The following is an 18,834-nucleotide window of genomic DNA, read 5'->3' on the forward strand; positions in this document are numbered from 1 at the left end:
CAGACTTTGTGGTTAGATCCAACTTTATGTTCTTGTTCTGTCGTATTAGCTGGGTGACCTTGGGGAAAACTTTTAACCTCTCTGAGCCTCAGTCTTATTTGTAATAATAATACCTACCAAATGTCATCCATTTATACAATATCTGATTGCCTATTGAGTGCCAGCCACCGTGCTAGGCTATAGGAATTACATAGCAAAAAAGACAGCCAAATCTCTTATAGTTCTGACGGTCTAGTAAAGGGAGTTATAATACTGGAGTAAATAAATACTCAAGATTGTTACAGACATGATAAATGATATAAAAGAGATATACAGGGTGATGTAATAGAGTGAGCTACTTAAGTGGTATTAAGGCAAGACCTGAAGAATGAAAATGAGCAAACCATGGGAAGGGCTCTTAATGTCTTCAGGCGGAGGGAATATTGAGTATAAAGGTTTGGAGATGGGGCAAATACTGTTGTGTTTTAGGAGCAGAAAGTAGAATAGTATCCAAAAAGGACAGTGGCACAAGATGAGATCAGAGAGGTCGGTGGAGACCAGATTTCATGGGCCTTAAAATCACAATAAGGAATTTTGGATTTTATTCTAATCCAGAGTGGAAGTCAATGCAAACAGTTAAGACTTGTACAGGATTCATGTTTGTTTGTTTGTTTGTTTGTTTGTTTGCTTGTTTTGAGAGAGAGAGAGTGCAAGCAGGCGGGGAGGAGCATAGGGAGAGAGAGAATCTCAAGCAGGCTCCACGCCCAGCACAGAGCAAGATGCGGGGCTGGATCTCATGACCCTCAGATCATGATCTGAGCCAAAATCAAGAGTTTGACTCTTAACTGATTGAGCCACCCAGGCGCCCAAGGATTCATGTTTTTGAAGATCAGTCTGGTTACTGCATGGTGAAGGGATTGTAAGAAACAACAGTGAAGGAGGCCAGAGTCATTGTAAGGATTACCTATAATTACAAATGTAAAATAATGAGCGCAGCTCCTGACACCTATAAGTTCTCTCTGAATGTTAGTTAGCTAATGTTCTGGAAAGTCTGAGCCTAATACAGTAGACACTTGCTTCAAGTGGCTATTGAACATTTGAAATGTGGCTAGTGCAACCATGGACTTACATTTCTCATTTTACTTAATTTTAATAAAATTTAAAGATTAATATTTGATTCAGTCATTGGGAATTATATTTGAAAAAACTTGGATTTGTGAATCTACATAACTGTAAATTTTATGAAATCTGAGTACAGATTCAAGCATTTTCAATGAAAGCCTAATGTCCAAATTGAGATGTGCTATGACAGTAAAATACTCACATGATCCCAAAGACTTAGTATGAAAAACAGAATATATTCTCTTATTTTTTATATTGACTACATCTTCAAATGAGAATATTTGAGACACATTGGGTTAAAGAAAATATTGTTTGAATTAATTTCCCTTCTTTTACTGTTTTTAATGCTGCTACTAGAAAATTGAAAGTTACATATGTGGCTCGCACTGTATTGCTATTAGACATGCTCATCTAAGGGAAAACAGGAACAAACCTAGGAATTTAAATGCACAGAACATTAGCTCTTGACTATGTCTCCTATAGGAAATCTCAATTTGAAGATTGGAACTGGGAAAAAATAAAAAGCAATAGCATCTTTTGGAAACATTATAGGAATACAGGATCTACATCTTAATTATGTATTTTATGTAATACCTCTCATCCTCAAGGAATTCTTTTGGCATCCCTGGCTATTCCTGGATGCTGGACCTTGCTTTGGCAAGTTCGTGCACCCCAACTCTGGGGGAACATGGAGAATAGAGTTCAGGACTTGGAGGATCCCAGAGCATAAAGCTTTATCTTTAAGCTAGGACTCAGTAAGCCCCATGGTATGAATATATCCACTTGGGGCACAGAAAAGACTGAGTCACTCTAGCATAGATTTAAATCTCTAGCTCCAGGGAGGGTAGATGCACAAAGCCTTCCAAAAGTTTAACACGCTATGTGTACATAAGTCACCAGGGGAGGCAGGAGTGATTTCCATCTCTGCCTCAGATTCCCCACAAAGCAATTTAGTTTATGTTAAAGTTTGTGCGAGGGTCTGTAGGAAGTGCTTTAGGTTCATTATTTCATTTAAGCATGAAACCAGGGCGCCTGGGTGGCTCAGTGGGTTAAGTATCTGTCTTCAGCTCAGGTCATGATCTCGGGGTCCCCGGATTGAGCCCCGCTTTGGGCTCCCCGCTCAGCAGGGAGTCTGCTTCTCCCTCTCCTCCTGCCCCTCAGATCGTTCTCTCTCTCTCAAATAAGTAAATAAATAAACACTTTAAAATAAAGAAAACAAGCTTCATGAAATCTTATGAGGTGGATATCAAGGTTCAGTGACTTGTCCAAGATCACACAGCTGCTAAGAGGCAGAGTAGGGATTCAGACCAAGGAAGTCTGACTCCAGAGCCTATACTCTTAACCACCATACTGGACAGTAATCCTATTGTCGTGCCAGTCACCCAAAGGACAATCTTGAGTATAAGACTCCTCCTCTTGTATCATCCCATGCCACTAAGAAATCACCCAGCTGCTCCAGGAAGAAAAACAAAGAGAAAATGGTTCCTTTGCTAGTCTCCTGATTCATTGCTGTACACACCACAGGGTCTTGTATGACGCCTAGCATTCATTCATTATTCATGCATTCATATGCAGCTTCCATTCTTTCAACATACTTAGGGGCTCAGTCCTCTGTCTGGGGGGTTTAAATGAAAACTTCACAAATATTATCACTATTAATATTGATTATCATGAGTAATGCTATTAATCAAATTACCATTACTGTTAGTAATTGATCATAATATTGGTAATACTGTGAGAACTTCATTAATAATAGTAATACAATGACCGCTAATGTTTATTGAGAACTTACCATCCATACTAAGCGCTGTTAATATTAAAGCATTTTTTTCTATCTTGAGCACTTCCCTTGTGTTTTAGATAAGACATGACACCATTTACTTCTTACAACAATCCTATAAGATGATTCCAGAAGTCTCGAAATCTTTTTATACAACTCATCAGAGCCCCGAGTTACCCAGTGTTTTGGCTATAAATTCCTGAAAGAGAATCATTCACCCATGTGATAACAGGATGTTCACTGACCCCTTACAACTGTAAACAAGACAGACATGGTCTCTGCCCTGGGAAAATAACAACAGAACAGCCCTCTAAATGAAAAACATTTCTTTTCCTTTTACATGGTGGCTATGAGCACTAAAGACAAAATTTCCAAGTTTCCAGGATCTGATGGGTGGACTTCCATTTGTAAAAATTTGTTTCTTGCTTTGTGCTCGGATACCTCGGCAACATCCAACTATGTATCATTCCCAAAAATATTCCTGAGATTTTTATGATGTCCCTCAGCCTTCCCTGGTTTTTTCCTTCTTAATGAACTATTACTCTTTCCGTGGCATAACTCAAATATCTTATTAGTGAAGACTTACCAAACTGAGCGAATTGGACGTTGGCTCTTCATGGTTTAAAAAAAATAAAATAAAAGAGAGAGAATGAATTGCTTCTTCCTTCAGGCTCAGTAGAGCTTTTATCTTATCCCCAATCTTCCCCTCCCCCAATAGGCAGTGAGCTCCCCAGAATGCGGAGGGAAGGGGCAGTGCCTTATTAGTTTTCCTGTAACCAGCAACTGTCACAAGGTCTGTCACATATTATTATTGTCTCTAACATTCATTAAACACTATGTGTCAAGCCCTGTGCACCTTGTCTTCTAAATTATATCATTTCTTTCTCCCAAACTTTCCACCAAACTACCATTGTTACCCAACCCAATTTTTACATATGGGGCAAATTTATATATCAAAGTTTAGAAGCATTAAGTTATTTACATCAAAGTCACACAGCTAGTCAAGTGGCAGAGCCAGAATGAGAATTCAAATAATCCACATAAAGCATTTTTCACAGCATGTGACACCTAATAAACACATAATCAATAAATGTTAGTTACTAGAATTATCATTCAAAGTTGGCAGCTAGTAAAGTAAAAAAGCTGATGTTGTAACTCAAGTTTATTTTATTTACTTACTTACTAATTTTGCTCCAAAATTCATAGCCTTTCTATTGCACCAGAATTTAATTAACAGGACTTATTTTTTTTTTAAATGTTTTATTTATTTATTCATGAGAGTCAGAGAGAGAGAGAGACAGGCAGAGGCAGAGGGAGAAGCAGGCTCCCTGCCTAGCAGGAAGCCCGATGCGGGACTCGATCCCAGAACCCTGGGATCATGACCTGAGCCGAAGGCAGACGCTTAACCATCTGAGCCACCCAGGTGCCCCAGGACTTATTTTTTATTATTATTGAAGTACAGTTGACATACAATGTTATATTAGTTTCAGGTGTACAATATAGTGATTCGACAATTCTGTACATTACTCAGTGCTCACCATGTAACTGTAGTCACTATGTCACCATACAAAATTATTACAATATTATTAGCTATATTCCCTTTGCTGTACTTTTCATCTCTGTGACTTATTTATTTTATAACTGGAAGTTTGTATCTCTTAGCACCTAACCGGACTTCTTAAATGTCGTAAGAAGCCTAACTATTGAAAAATTTTTAAGTTCCTGCAGCATTTTAAAAATTTTAAATATTAAAAGTTTCCAAAATTCTGATACATATTTTTGTTTTTGTATATTAAAGCTTTTGACTTACACAAAAATGCAAGAGTGTGCATAACCTCATTTAGACATAAATTCAAAAAACAAGTTTGATATCCTTCCTGAAAAAAGCCCCTCCCAGCTATCTCTCCAATAGGTTCTGTGAATTACAGAAAACTATTCTGCTGTTATTGCTGATTACCTGTCGGGCTACCTTAACAGGTATTTCAGTTCTGTATTCCCGGCATGGGAATGTAATGGAGCCTAATAAAGATTCAATAAACATTTCTTGAATGAATGCATTGGACAACAGTTCGCTTTTGGTTCCAGGACCTCTTAACTCTCTTAATATTAGTGAAGACCACAAAAAGCTTTTGTTTATGTGGGTTATACTTATCAATATTAGAAGTTGTATTGTATTAGAAGTTAGAGCTGAAAAATATTTAATATTTATTAATTTAAGATAACAATACACCTATTATATGCCAACATATTCTTTTTATAAATCACTGTATTTTCCAAAACAAAAAAATCCGTGTAGTGAGCAGAGTAGCATTGTTTTACATTTATGCAAATATCTGGCTTAATAGAAGACAGCTGGATTCTCATAGCTCCTTCTACATTCAATCCATTGCGCGATCACATGACACAGCCTCTGGAAAACACTGTATTCATGAAAGGGGTGTGGAAAAGGCAAATAACAACTTAGTATTATTATGAAAACTGTTTTGATCTAGTAATGGGCCCCTGGAAAGGCACACTTTGAGAACCATTAGAAAACTATTTTGGACAAGGTTTATGCTTCAGGATTCCTCCATGCATTGCTAGCATAAGAGGCCAGAGTGAAGGAGTAAACGTTAACAGCATGGAGACAGCCTTTTTCTACTGTGCTGAGTAATGCGGAGTCTCGCCGTAACCCAAGATGGCAACCGTCACTTGCATTTCAGTCCGTACAAGGCGTCACACAACGCGACAGCGACGCGCTCTCTCCCCGAGAGTTCCACTACATTTCCCAGGATGCTTTGCCAACGGCGTCGCCATTGGTTGGTGCCGAGGGAAGTGCACTTGACTGAGCGGAAATAGAAGATCCCGGAGACTGGGAAGGTGAAGACTAGAGGAGCTGGGGACCTGTGAGTAGGTACCTGGGGCTGTCCGCTTTGGCTCTGAGGGACTCAGCTAGAGGACGAACTGCTGGGAAACGTAGGGTGGCCCCGCCTTAACCCTGGGTATTCAAACTCGCGTTCTTCCACTAGATCTGGGGGGAGGGAGAAACAAAACATTGCTGTGGAGGCGAAGTCTTAGTATTAAGATCTTGCTGTTTGAAGTTTTCTTGGGACGAGCTGGGACGAATTCGGGCCCTTGTCGCGACACAAGGGGTCGTTGGCGTGATTTTGCTGCGACCAGAGGGGCGAGGGGGCGGGGCTGCTGACGGTCTGACTCAGCTTCTACAGCCATGGTTCTCAGTTGGCTGTACGTTAAAATCACCTGGGATGCCTTTTTAAAATACAGGTGTTCTGGGCCTAGGCCAGACCAATAAATCATAATCTGTGGAGAATAAGATCTGGGCAGCAGTACTTGCTAAAGCGTCCCAAGTATTATGTTGTCTAGCCAGGGTTGAGAATCACTCTTTTAGTGCCTGAGTCTGACCCCCACGGAGATCCTGTGTAGGACCAGCTGCGCCAGGATTCCCCTTCCACCACTATAACCTGCGTTGGTTCTACAGCACACATTTGGGTGAGGCTGACGATCTCTGTTTTGGCACCGATTGCGTTTTGAGCTCCATCGGAAACTTATCCTTGAGCTTCATACGGTGGTGCTGGAAAGGCAGGCCCGCATTTTTTTATTTACGACCTGGCTATTAATTCCGAATAAAGATTAGGGCCGTTTCATTTTTCTTGCCATTGTTTTAGCTTATCCTGTTTTTTTGCTACCCCCGACAAAATTCGAGCAGTGGAAAGAGGAAGAGCCACATTAAAACCGTTCTCTTTTTGCTAATACGAAATTCTGAAAGGGGAGTCAGTAAAATGTTTGGCATTATTTATGGCTTATATAACCAATTTTTTAATAATGGATTTCAGCAAAAGGAAGTTAGGGTATGTTTTTGGTTTTGATGCAGAAGTTTGTTTAGGCATGATAGGTAGGATTTTTTTTTTTTTTTTTAATACAGGTTTCCCCTGCTATCCAAAAGTTGAGCATTCCTGTCAAGCCTTTCCTAAGCTGAAATAGCCTAAGGCAAAGATTATCCACACACACACCCCCTTTCCGAAAGGTGGAATTATACTACTTTGCTTTTATGAAAGACCTACATTAGTATTTACCTGTTTTCACTAATTGAAAGACATCTGAAGGGGATGTTCACTTTTATGAAAACTGTTACCATACTAACGTAGGTCTCTGTTAAAAGCTAAGTGGCGTATGGTGGACTTTCGGAAAGTGGTGGATATCTGTATAAGCACCATTACCTAACGTGTTTTCTCTTTTCCCAGAGCTTTGGCTTCACCTCCCTCACTGATACAGCATGGGGGAGAAGTCAGAGAACTGTAGGGCTCCAGAGGATCTTTTCAATGGCTTGAAAGTTACAGATCCCCAGGAAGCAGAGTGTGCTACCCCTCCGGTTTCCAGTCCCAAAGATCACCATCTCCAGAGCAAGCTGCTCAAGGATGTTGCAGCTCATTCCCAGGAAGACCAGGGAGAAGAGGAGTGTTTTCATGACCTTAGTGCCTCATTTGAGAAGGAGGAGCCAGGAGCAGACAAGGTTGAGAACAAACCTGATGATGTGAATTCCTCTGAACTTGATGAAGAATACCTAATAGAACTGGAAAAAAACATGCCAGTTGAGGAGAAACAGGTAAATATTTATTGTACACGATCTGCCACATAAACTGCTTTTTAAATTGAATAAATGTGGCTGCTACGGTATCATAGATTGGGTCATCTGTGGTAAAGAGTAACGTGCCATCTGTGTCCTTTTTGCTTCAGTAGTGATGGAGCTGAGATAAATCAGTAGCATGGCAGGGAAGCTTCACAACATACCCACTCCTTCCATCTTTCCACCCCTGCCAACCTGGGAACCCACTGTTCAGATTCCTGATAGGTTGGTTTTTTCTGTTCCAGACTTTTGTGTAACTATAATTACTTTTCAAATATAAACATTTTATATTTGTATATCAACCTATGTTTTCATAGCTTAATTTGAAAATTTATAAGAATAACAATATCTCATAGAAACAATGTGCTGTGGTGTTAGCCCCTGTTATATTAACTCCACTAAGGAAACATCATCTGAAGAGTACAGACTGCCTTTACCTAATTGTGGTACTACTCTCTTAGGTAGTTTTGTGCTGTTTTGATAAATATCTTTATGAAATTATTAGGAAACCAAAACAGATGAAGAAATGTCTCTTCACTGCACATACGTTTTGGTTTTATAGGTCATCTGAAACAGGATACCTTTGATTCTTTTAAAATAGACAAAGTTGAGATAATTCAACAACAACAAAATAAACCCAAATGGCCAAAAATGTGAAGACTTTCAGCCTCACTAATAATTTTTTTAAGACTTATTTATTTATTTTGGGGGGAGAGAGGGCATGCGCGTGTACACACACATGCAAGCACGGGGAGGGGCAGAGGGAGAGAGTCATCAAGCAGACTCCTCGCTGAGCGTGGAGCCCTACATGGGGCTCGATCTCACAACCCTGAGATCATGACCTGAGCTGAAACCAAGAGTCGGAGGCTTAACTGACTGAGCCGCTCAGGCCCCCCTCACTAATAATCCTTAAATGCAAATTGAAACACTGTGTTTCATATTTATCTGATGTCAACAATGAGAGGACATAGGAGTGCATGTACTAATTTTGAGAGTTTAAAGTGCTACATCATTTCTGTGGGATACAGGTATCAAATTTTTATATGGATGTTTCTTTAGACCAGGGCTATCAGTAGAACCTTCTGCAATGATGGGAATTTTCTATATCTACTCTCTTCAATACAGTGGCTACCACATTTTAATAGTCATCAGGTGGAGCATTTGAAATGTGACTAATAGAGCTAAGGAACTGAATTTTAAAATTTTTTATTTCAGTTAATTTAAATAGTCACATGTGGCTAGTGCGTTCCATATTGGACAGCACAGCTAAACCTCTGATTCTCTTTAGTCATTTAAGGAAGTTACTAGAGATGTGTACAGATGTATGTATAAAGATGTGTTGCAGCATCATTCATAATTTTGAACATTAGAAATAATGTTCAACAGAGGGTATTACTTTAAACATTTTTGCCATTTTTATGCAGCAGCATATTATGCAGTCATTAAAAAGAAAGATAAATCTTAATATTGACATGGAAAAAAATGCCTGTAATGTTAAATGAATTAAACAGGTGTGATAATATGGCTTATAATAAGAGATATGTATTTGTTTTTTGTCCAGTTCCTGGCACAGAGGTCCTAAAACCCTTGGAATTGCCTAATAAGAGATAAGAGTGTAGTTTGTTATTTATAACAAGTCCCTTTCAACCACACACGAGGTGATTTTTGGAAGGCCCCCAAGGATGAGGTCTGGTTGTCAAGAGTTGGGAGCTTTCAGCGCCACCCTACCCCACCCCCACCTCTGGGGAGGGGACGGGGGCTGGAGGTTGAGTTAATCACTTGGGGCCAGTGATTTGACCAATTGTGCTTATGTACTGAAACCTACATTAAAAACCCAAAAGAAGGGTTCAGAGAGCTTCCACGTTGAGTGAACCTGTGGAGGTGCAAGGAGGGTGACACACCCAGAGGGCGTGGAAGCTCAGTGCCCCTTCCCACATACCTTGTCCTATGCATCTCTTCCAGCTGCCTATTCCCAGAGTTACAGTTTTTAGAATAAACTGGTAATCTAGTAAGTAAACTGTTTTCCTGAGTTTTGTGAGCCTCTTTAGCAATTTAATTGCACCTGAGGAAGAGGTCATGGGAACTTCCAATTTATAGCCCATACATCAGAAGCAGAGGTGACAGCCTGGACTTGCAGTTGGCATCTGAAGTAGGGGTGGGGTTGGGGCCAGTCTTGTGGCACCGAGCCTTTAATTTGTAGGATCTGACACTATATTCAGGTGGATCGTGTCCAAATTGCGTTAAGTTGCAGGACAGCAGCCGGTGTCTGCTCTAGAGTTGGAGTTGTTGGCTGTGGGGAAACTCCCACACGTCTGCTCACAGGAGTGTTCCCTGTGAGTTTTGACAGTAGAGACACACGAGGTGTTTTCCCTTTACAGCAGGTTATGGAGTGATGTTTCCTTTTAAGTTAAAAACCTATGTGAAAATATGTTCATACAGAAAAGTTTGGTCTGATACAGGATGTGATTATTAGGGAATTTTTATTTATATTTAATACACTTTTTTGAAGTATAGTTGACATACGGTACTGTATTAGTTTCAGGTGTTCAATATAGTCATTTGACAATCCTATATATTACTCATTTCTTACCATGATAATGCTTACTATCTGTCAGCATACAAAGTTAATATTATTGACTGTATTCCCTATGCCGTACTTTTCATCCCCGTGACTTATTCTATAACTGGAAGTTTTACCTCTTAATCCCTTTCACCTATTTTTCTCATTCCCCACTTTTTTTTTTTTATAGTAAGCACACGTTAAAACAACAACACAAGTTACTCCACTTTAAGAATATAAATAAATAAAAATTGATTCTTTACCACCAACATGGACTTTTACCAAACAGCATATAAAGCTGACCTTGAGGATTTAGAAAGAAATGCTATTAAAGGATCTGTGTATTGGCAAATGTTTCTCTTCAGGCAGAATCAAGTATCAATAGCTAAAGCCTGTTATTCAAGCTGACTTGATTTGCCCTGTGCTGAGAAGATAATCCGGGCTCAAGAGGAGTTCCCGTTCTTAGCAGAACTCATAAATCAAGAGCAATGGAGAGGAGGAGGGGAGGGGGCAAAAACAACAGGAGTAATGGAGGAGGAAGGCAGTAAAGATTTTTAAAAACAGGCAAAATCTCTTAAGGAAAGCACTGTGTATATGTGTATGTATATCTTAACCTTTTGTGAAAACTTAAATGTCAACATGACTACCCAGAGGAATGGGATTTCAGCAAATATTTGAGATGTACTAGATCTGCAAAGCAAATAGGTGATTCTCAAAGGCCTGGTTGAAGTAAAGGACAAATCTGGTAGCACATGAGAATTGTTGCTATAATATTAGACGCAAAGATGCTTTATAGTATGGAGACCTGTGGAACATACTGGATTGTGGTGCTATTGATCCTGTAGTAGAATCACCTTTTATGGGCTACTTGTCACAGTAGAGTTTAGTCCTTATGTGTATATTCCCTAGGTAATTTTTTTTTAAGATTTTATTTATTTATTTGAGAGAGAGAGAGCATGATCGGAGTGAGGGGCAGAGGGAGAAGCAGACTCCCCGCCGAGCAGGGAGCCCAGTGGTAGGGCTCGATCCACGGACTCCAGGATCATGACTTGAGCCAAAGGCAGATGCTTAACCAACTGAGCCACCCGGGCATCCCTCCCTCCCTAGGTAATTCTTACGTGCTCACTAAAGTAGAGGACCTCTCTCTTGGGGCCTTGCACATCATCTTCCTTCATCAAATAGCTGTTGAATAAATGGTATGATTATCTGTGCTGTGAGGGCCACTAATTGGTCTTACAAGTTATAGACCGTTTATCTCATTCATTTATTTACACCAGAAATATTTGCATTTCTTCCACGTGTCAGGCATTGTTTGAGGCTCTTAAGAATACAGTGGTAAACAAGATGGGAGGATTTCTCTTCTCTCATAGCTGGGAGATATTTAAAAAAATGAAAAATAAAAAATAAATATAAATAAACAAGTAAAATGATAAGATGAAGTGACAAGGCATGGGATTAGAAGGATGGGAAGGACTACTTTAGATTGGCTGGTCAGGAAAGGCCTCTCTGGAGAGGTTGTATATCAGCAAAGACTGGAAGGGAAAAAGGAGTTAAATATGTGAACAGTCTGAGAGGGAAATATTCCATGCAAGGGGAGAAAGTAGTATATAGCACGATTCCTTGGCTTCAGCTACTGTGGGGTGGATGGTGATACCGTTTATAAATATGGAGAAGACGGAGGGATTTTGAGTTCATTAGGGTTCTAGTGATTTAATTCTTGCTGTAAATGAAAAAGTTTATTTGTAAGCCATAATGCAGATTTAGTCATTTTAATGGGTTTCTTGCCTCCTGCCATTTGATATACATGGTATTCAATTGCAAATAGGTACACATGTAGATCCATTTAAGTAATAAGTAAGGGATACAAAAGTCTGTTGCTTGGTGAACATGTACTCAGAGCACAAGGTTCTGGGATTTTAAGACATTTTCCTTAGTCTCTGAAAACATAAAGGGTTGTTCTTTCCTTCAAGACTGTTTATGTTTAACCAGGAACCGTTATTGAAGTATTGGTTTGGAGCAGAAGTTCTTTATCAGTTCTTTCCCTACCTCTCATTTTTCCTAACTCCCACAGTACTTAATCTTTTTGATTTCCACATTTTTTGTGTTATTTTCATAATTGTTTCCAAGGTTGTTGTAACAGTGAGCATGTTTGCAGGGAGCATTCTCTTGGTTGCTTCCAGAGAGTTTTCAGTGACTTTTCTGTAGTGGCCTGCATATTCTGTTAACTTTATGAGAAAACTCTTTCTGATTTGTTTCCCTTTTATTTCATTTTTAATGGGCATCCTTTTGAACTAAGGTTGCCATATTTATTAATTTCTTAGCATTTACTAGTTTTGGGTTTAATGAACACTATTGACAAGTGATCAAATAAAATCCCAGAACTTAAGAATTGGAAGGGACCTTAGATTTCTGATCCAAGTTTAAGTCAGGGGAAATAATATTTCCAAAATGTTTACTCCAAAACATTTGGAAGTTAGTGGGTTGGTTTTTTTTTTTTTTTTTAAGATTTTATTTATTTGTTTGTTTGTTTGTTTATTATAGAGAGCGGGGAGGGGAGGAGTAGAGGGCAAGGGACAAGCAGACTCTGCTGAGCGCAGAGCCCAATGTGGGTCTCAATCTCACGACCCTGATATCATGACCTGAGCCGAAATCAAGGGTCAGACACTCAACTGACTGAGCCACCCAGGCATCCCTTAGTGGGATAATTTAGACTGTTTGCTGATGAAAAAGTTAAAGTGACATTCGGTGTTCCTTAAGGAAGGAACTTTATGTAGAACTGTAGGTATGTGTTTATTAAGGAAGATCACTTTATGTAGATCAGTGGTTCTCAAACTTTATTGTACCTAAGAGTCACAGGAAATATATTAATCATGCAAAGTCCTAAGAAGTGTCTTGATAGCACAGACTTGTGAGGTGGCAGCCAGGAATCTGCTTTGTTAATGAACATCCCCAGGTCATTTTGGTATAGGTGAAACTGTGGCCACTCTGAGAGACAGAAAGCCAGACTGACACACCACCAAGCTTTCAAAACACAAGTGTAACCGGTGTACTGACCGCATCTAACATCAGAAGAGTTTTATCAATGGGATGTTTTTCTTTTACCCTCATCTGTGCTTGGGGTCTAAAACAGACTTGTTGGGCAGAATTTAAACAGTGCTAAAGTAAGGAAATTTAGTTCTATTAAATTGAGTTTTGGGAAGTAGAATTTTCTGAGCTAAGAAGGAAATATTTCTAAGGTTAGTTTCTCATAGAGCAGTCATCTTTCCTGAAAAATATAGGACTTAATGAGAGGTCAGGTTCTAACTACAGCTTAAATCCAGAGATCCTCCCTCCAGACTCCCTAGAGGGTTTCTAAAAGTGACTTGTGGAGAGAACAAATGTGTCTGTATGTGTAAAGCATCCACGTTCTATTTCAAAGAAAACAAAACTGAAGCTTTTGTTCCCTTTTTAATGATAAAAGGACTGTTGTCCCCAGCCTTTCAGTGTGTAGCTTTTCCATCTCACCTGGATAAGAGCATAGCAGAAAAGTTTTGTTTCGTGTGCCTCCATTTTCCAGCCCTTTAGCAAGTATGTAGCTTTTTTTTTTTTTTTTTTAACACTCATTTTTGACCCTTACGTCGTTGATCTCTGTGGCCACAGTGCTTGACTTGTTTTATTTTGTAGCAATTACTTTACAAAACTGCAGGGGGAAGCAGAGAGCTGCTGATAGATTTATGATACGGAAATTAACTTGCTGATGTGAACTTCTTGGTTTTCTCCCTGTTGTCTATTATTAAACACATGATCACTGCAGGATCATTAAGAGAATTTTTTTAAATGTATTCAGTGCAAGTTTTTGTCATTTAATGATAGAAGGGTTATACACTTCTAAGCTCTAAGTTATTTCTGTTCTATTCACTGATCTTAAGTATAGGGAATATTCCTAGCTGGCATTGTGAAGGTGGTTGTTTCGTGATTAATAAGGGAATGGAGGAGCACCTTCTGTCTGACGTTTTTGCCAGTTTACACCAAGATTAAAGTTGTATCAATTTAAATTCTCTAGGATTTTTGAGTCACAGAAAGCCATTCCTCACACTGAGATTGAAGAGCAAATCACCTATATTTTCTTCCAATACTTGTATGGTTTCACTTTATACATTTAGATCTCCAGTCTATGTGGAATTTACTCTTGTGTAAAGTGTATAAATGTATTCTAATTTTATCTTTTTCCAAATGACTACCAAGTTGTCCTAGCACCATTTTTAAAAGTCCATCTTTGCCTCAATGATTTAATTAAATTTTAATATCAACTCAGACTAAGTTTGTATCCTTTTCCAAATGCTTACCTTCTACCTGCTTTGTCAGATTATCAGTTAAAGCCTAACTTAATTTACAGTGGTATCATTAATCAAAACAACCACATTTAGGGGTTCTGGGGTGGCGTAGTAGGTTAAGTGTCCAACTTGATCTCACCTCAGGTCATGAGTTCAAGCCCCATATTGGGCTCCATGCTGGGCATGGAGCCTACTTCAAAACAAAAACAAAAAAACATTTACACTTCGGTTGGATCACCATTGGAAGGTCGCAGTGGCAATGAAATTTAAAAATAACTGGAGAATTGATTAGTTTAGAAATACAGAAATGTGTTGTTGTGATGGTGTTTTGCAATTTAATATTTCAAAGTTCTTTTATCTTTAAGAAAGTACAGTTCTCCATATCGTGTGAAATTCTTTTGCCCTGTGATCCAAGAAAATCATTCCCTGGAAAACAGAATAAAATTAAAGATCCTGAACATACCTATATTTGTGAAGGAAAAGAATAGATTTTAAACATTTGTGAATTGAATTTGTCCATCTGCGGGGCACCTGGGTGGCTCAATCATTAAGCATCTGCCTTCGGCTCAGGTCCTGATCCCAGGGTCCTGGGATCGAGCCCTGCATCGGGCTCCCTGCTCCCTGCTCTGCAGGAAGCCTGCTTCTCCCTCTCCCACTCCCCCTGCTTGTGTTCCCTCTCTCGCTGTGTCTCTCTCTCTGTCAAATAAATAAAAACTTAAAAAAAAAAAAAAAAAAAGATTTTGTCTATCTGCAAAAAACCATTTTACTAATTCAGTGGAAAATGGCCTTGGATTAACTATAGAAGAGCAACTGAAGATCTGTGGTGTATGTGCCTGATTCAGGGAGGTAGAGGTTTATTTTTTTTATTTTAATTTTTTATTTTTATTTAAATTCAATCAACATATAATGTATTATTAGTTTCTAGGTAGAGTTCAGTGATTCATCAGTCTTATATAATACCCAGTGCTCATTATATCCCATGCCCTCCTTAATGTCCATCACCCAGTTACCCCTTCCCCCCACCACCCTCACCTCTAGTAACCCTCAGTTTGTGTCCTATGCTTAAGAATCTCTTATGGTTTGTCTCCCTCTCTGATTTCGTCTTGTTTTATTTTTCCCTCTCTTCCCCTATGATCCTCTGTTTTGTTTCTTAAATTCCATGTAGGAGTAAGTATGATAATTATCTTTCTCTGATTGACTTATTTTGCTTAGCATAATACCCTCTAGTCCATCCATGCCATTGCAAATGGCAAGATTTCAGTTTTTTGATAGCTGAGTAGTATTCCATTGTATTTATATACCACACCTTCTTTATCCATTCATCTGTTGATGGACATCAGGGCTCTTTCCATAGTTTGTCTATTGTGGATGTTGCTGCTATAAAGGTAGAGGTTTATTTATTTATTTATTTATTTTTAAAGATTTTATTTATTTGACGGAGACACAGCAAGAGAGGGAACACAAGCAGGGGGAGTGGGAGAGGGAGAAGCAGGCTTCCCGCAGAGCAGGGAGCCCGATGCGGGGCTCGATCCCAGGACCCTGGGATCATGACCTGAGCCAAAGGCAGATGCTTAACGACTGAGCCACCCAGGCACCCCGGTAGAGGTTTATTTTAACATAGGTCTCAAAATGACTAAAGATGAGATCTGTGGGACCGGATGACATGTTCTAGAGCAGTGTCATCTTAGTTGACAAGTGCCTTAGTTCTTGATAGCAAGGGAATTAAAAATATCTTATAATTTAAATGTAATTTTTAAAAATTTAGTGCTTTCTGGGATGGCTGGGTGGCTCAGTCGGTTAAGCGCCTGCCTTTGGCTCAGGTCATGATCCCGGGGTCCTGGGATCAAGTCCCACATCGGGCTCCTTGCTCAGTGGGGAGCCTACTTCTCCCTCTGCCTGCCACTCCCCCTGTTTGTACTCTCGCTCACTCTCTCTGTGCACTCTCTCTCTCTAGCAAAAAAATAAATAAAATCTTCTAAAAAAATCTAGTGTTTTCTGTTACATTAATTTTTTAGTGTACCGTTTTAATATTTCTCATTTTTAAACTGTTTCTTCGCTAAAATTTTTTAGTGGTCGCTATATGGATTATGTTGTGCATCTTATTATAGTCTAGTTTAATACTACGTAATTCCAGTAATGTATAGAAATTTTGCTTCAGTGTAACTCCCATTTCCTCCCCTTCATTTGTGCCACTATTGTCACATAGAGTATATCAATATATGTTATAAACCCAACCATATAGTATCATAGTTATTATATAATCTGTTTGTCTTTTAAGGAAATTAAGAGAGAAAAGAAGGGGTGCCTGGGCGGTACAGTTGGTTTAGTGTCCAGCTCTCTTGTGGAGTCGGCTTGAGATTCTCTCTCCCTCTTCCTCAGCCCTTCCCATTCGTGCATGCGTGCTCACTCTCAAATAAATCTTAAAAAAAAAATAATGTATTTATAGAGCCTTTTATGTATTTACCATTTCTAATGCTCTTCATTTCTCCTTGTAGATTTGAGTTACCATCGAGTGTCAGTTCCTCTCAGTCCAAAGGATTTCCTTTAGTATATCTTGTTTTGTGGGGTTTTTTGGTTTTTTTGGGTTTTTTTATTTGACAGACACAGCAAGAATGGGAACACAAGCAGGGGGGAGTGGGAGAGGGAGAAGCAGGCCTCCCGTGGAGCAGGGAGCCCAGTGAGGGGCTCGATCCCAGGACCCTGGGATCATGACCTGAGCTGAAGGCAGACATTTAACGACTGAGCCACCGAGGCGCCCCCCCTTTAGTATGTCTTGTAAGGAAGGTTTGGTGGAAGCACATTCTGTGTTTATCTGTGAATGTCTTTACTTTGCCTTCCTTCTGAGGTATGGTTTTGCCGCATATCTAATTCTTGGTTGACAATTTTTTTTTCTTTCAACATTCTGAGTATGTCATCACACTGCCTCTGGCCTCAGTTGTTCCTGGTGAGAATCGGGTAACAATACTAGTTTTGCTGTTCCCCTATACCTGGTAAGTTGTTTCCCTGCTGTTGCTTTCAGATTTTCTCTTTGTGTTTGTCTTTCAGCAGTTTGACTCTGGTGTCTCTAGATATGGATCTATGTACTTGGGGTTCATTGAGCTTCTTGGATCTTTAGGTTAACATTTTTCATCAAAATTTTGACATTTTCAGCCATTATGGCTTCAGATATTTGTTCTGTTCCTTTTTCTCTTCTCTTCTGGGACTCCCATCACATGTGTTGTGAGGGCTCTGTTTTTTCCCATCCTTTTTCTGCCCTCGGTTCTTCAAATTGGATGGCTGTTGCTCTCACTTCAAGTTTACTTATTTTTCATGCCAATTCAAATCTCCTTTCTATCAATTTTTCATTTCAGTTTTTGGACTTTTCAACTTTTTCTTCATTTTAAATAATTTTTGTCCCTTTATCATGGTTCTTTTTTTTTAATCATTGTCATTATGCTCTCATTTAAGTCTTTAAACACAATTTCCTTTAGTTCTTTGAACATATTTACTTATAGGTGCTTTCACATCTTTGCTAGATCTAAAATCTGTGGATGTTCAGATGTTTCTTTTGACTTTTCTTCTGATTATAGGTCAAACTTTCTGTCTCTTTGTATGTCTTACAGTTTTTTACTAAAACTGGATGTTTTAAGTAATACTGTAGCAACTCTGGATTCTGGCCCCTTCCCAGCACCACTACCCCCCACTTGCATTATTTTTGTTGTTGCTTTTTTGTCAACTTGTTTGTTTAGTAATTTACCTGGACTTAAATTGTATAATCTATTTCCCCTGGGGTGTGTAGCCACTGACAGCTGTGCTCAGGTGGGTTTTGTTTTTGTCCGTGTTTTTATTTTTAAGTCTGGCCTTCATGGGGTTGCTTCTGTTTTTGCACAGCTTAGTGGTCAGCCAATAACTGGTCAGAGATTATGTTCAAACACCTCAAGCCAATAAGGCTTCCACCTACTGATTTGTCTGTGGATTTAGAAATGTATGACAATTTTAGGGAATTTTCAAGTCTGCCCTAGATGGACTCTCTTGTGTCTCCTCACCACATGTACACAGGCTCCTGATAGGGCAAGGGTGTGTAAATAGTTTTGGCCTCTTCATTCTTCCCAAGCATGTACACCATGTCCAGTCCATCAGGGGTATTTGAAGACCTTATCAAGTATCTCTGTGACTGCCTCTTCTATCTACCGGTTATATTTCTGTCTGGTCCATGGGTCCCTTGTTTGCCCAGCCAGGGCTGCAACCACAGAGTAGTAGAACCTCTGACCTTCCCTGTTTGCTTGCCACTCAGATTGCTACTTATTACTGAAACCACCACTGGGCATGGATTATTTCACCTTCTGCTTTGAATCAGTTCAGCCTCCTCAAACAGTGGAACTGCTGGTTATTCATGGCCTACCTTGCTGTATTCCAGCCACGATCCGTGATGTCACATGATCGGAGGAAGAAGGGGAGCAGTCCCTTGCAAATAAGC

General features: G+C 39.4%; 1 protein-coding gene across 4 annotated transcripts in view; it reads left to right on the forward strand.

The window, feature by feature from the left end:
* Positions 1-5,678: 5,678 nt before the first annotated feature.
* The window catches only part of TTC1 (tetratricopeptide repeat domain 1), a 46,382-nt gene continuing 33,226 nt past the window's right edge, over positions 5,679-18,834 (forward strand). The window contains exons 1-2 of one of the 4 annotated variants that reach the window (XM_032403639.1): positions 5,679-5,770; positions 7,123-7,484. In XM_032403639.1, coding sequence (XP_032259530.1) covers positions 7,155-7,484 — 330 coding nt within the window. In that variant the 5' untranslated portion in view covers positions 5,679-5,770; positions 7,123-7,154. Of the gene's footprint in view, positions 5,863-7,122; positions 7,485-18,834 lie in introns of all 4 variants that reach the window. The other 3 variants (XM_032403640.1, XM_032403641.1, XM_032403642.1) reach the window with 3 other exon arrangements.

This window comes from Phoca vitulina, unplaced genomic scaffold, assembly GCF_004348235.1.
Source record: "Phoca vitulina isolate PV1807 unplaced genomic scaffold, GSC_HSeal_1.0 scaffold6, whole genome shotgun sequence".
NCBI lineage: Eukaryota > Metazoa > Chordata > Mammalia > Carnivora > Phocidae > Phoca > Phoca vitulina.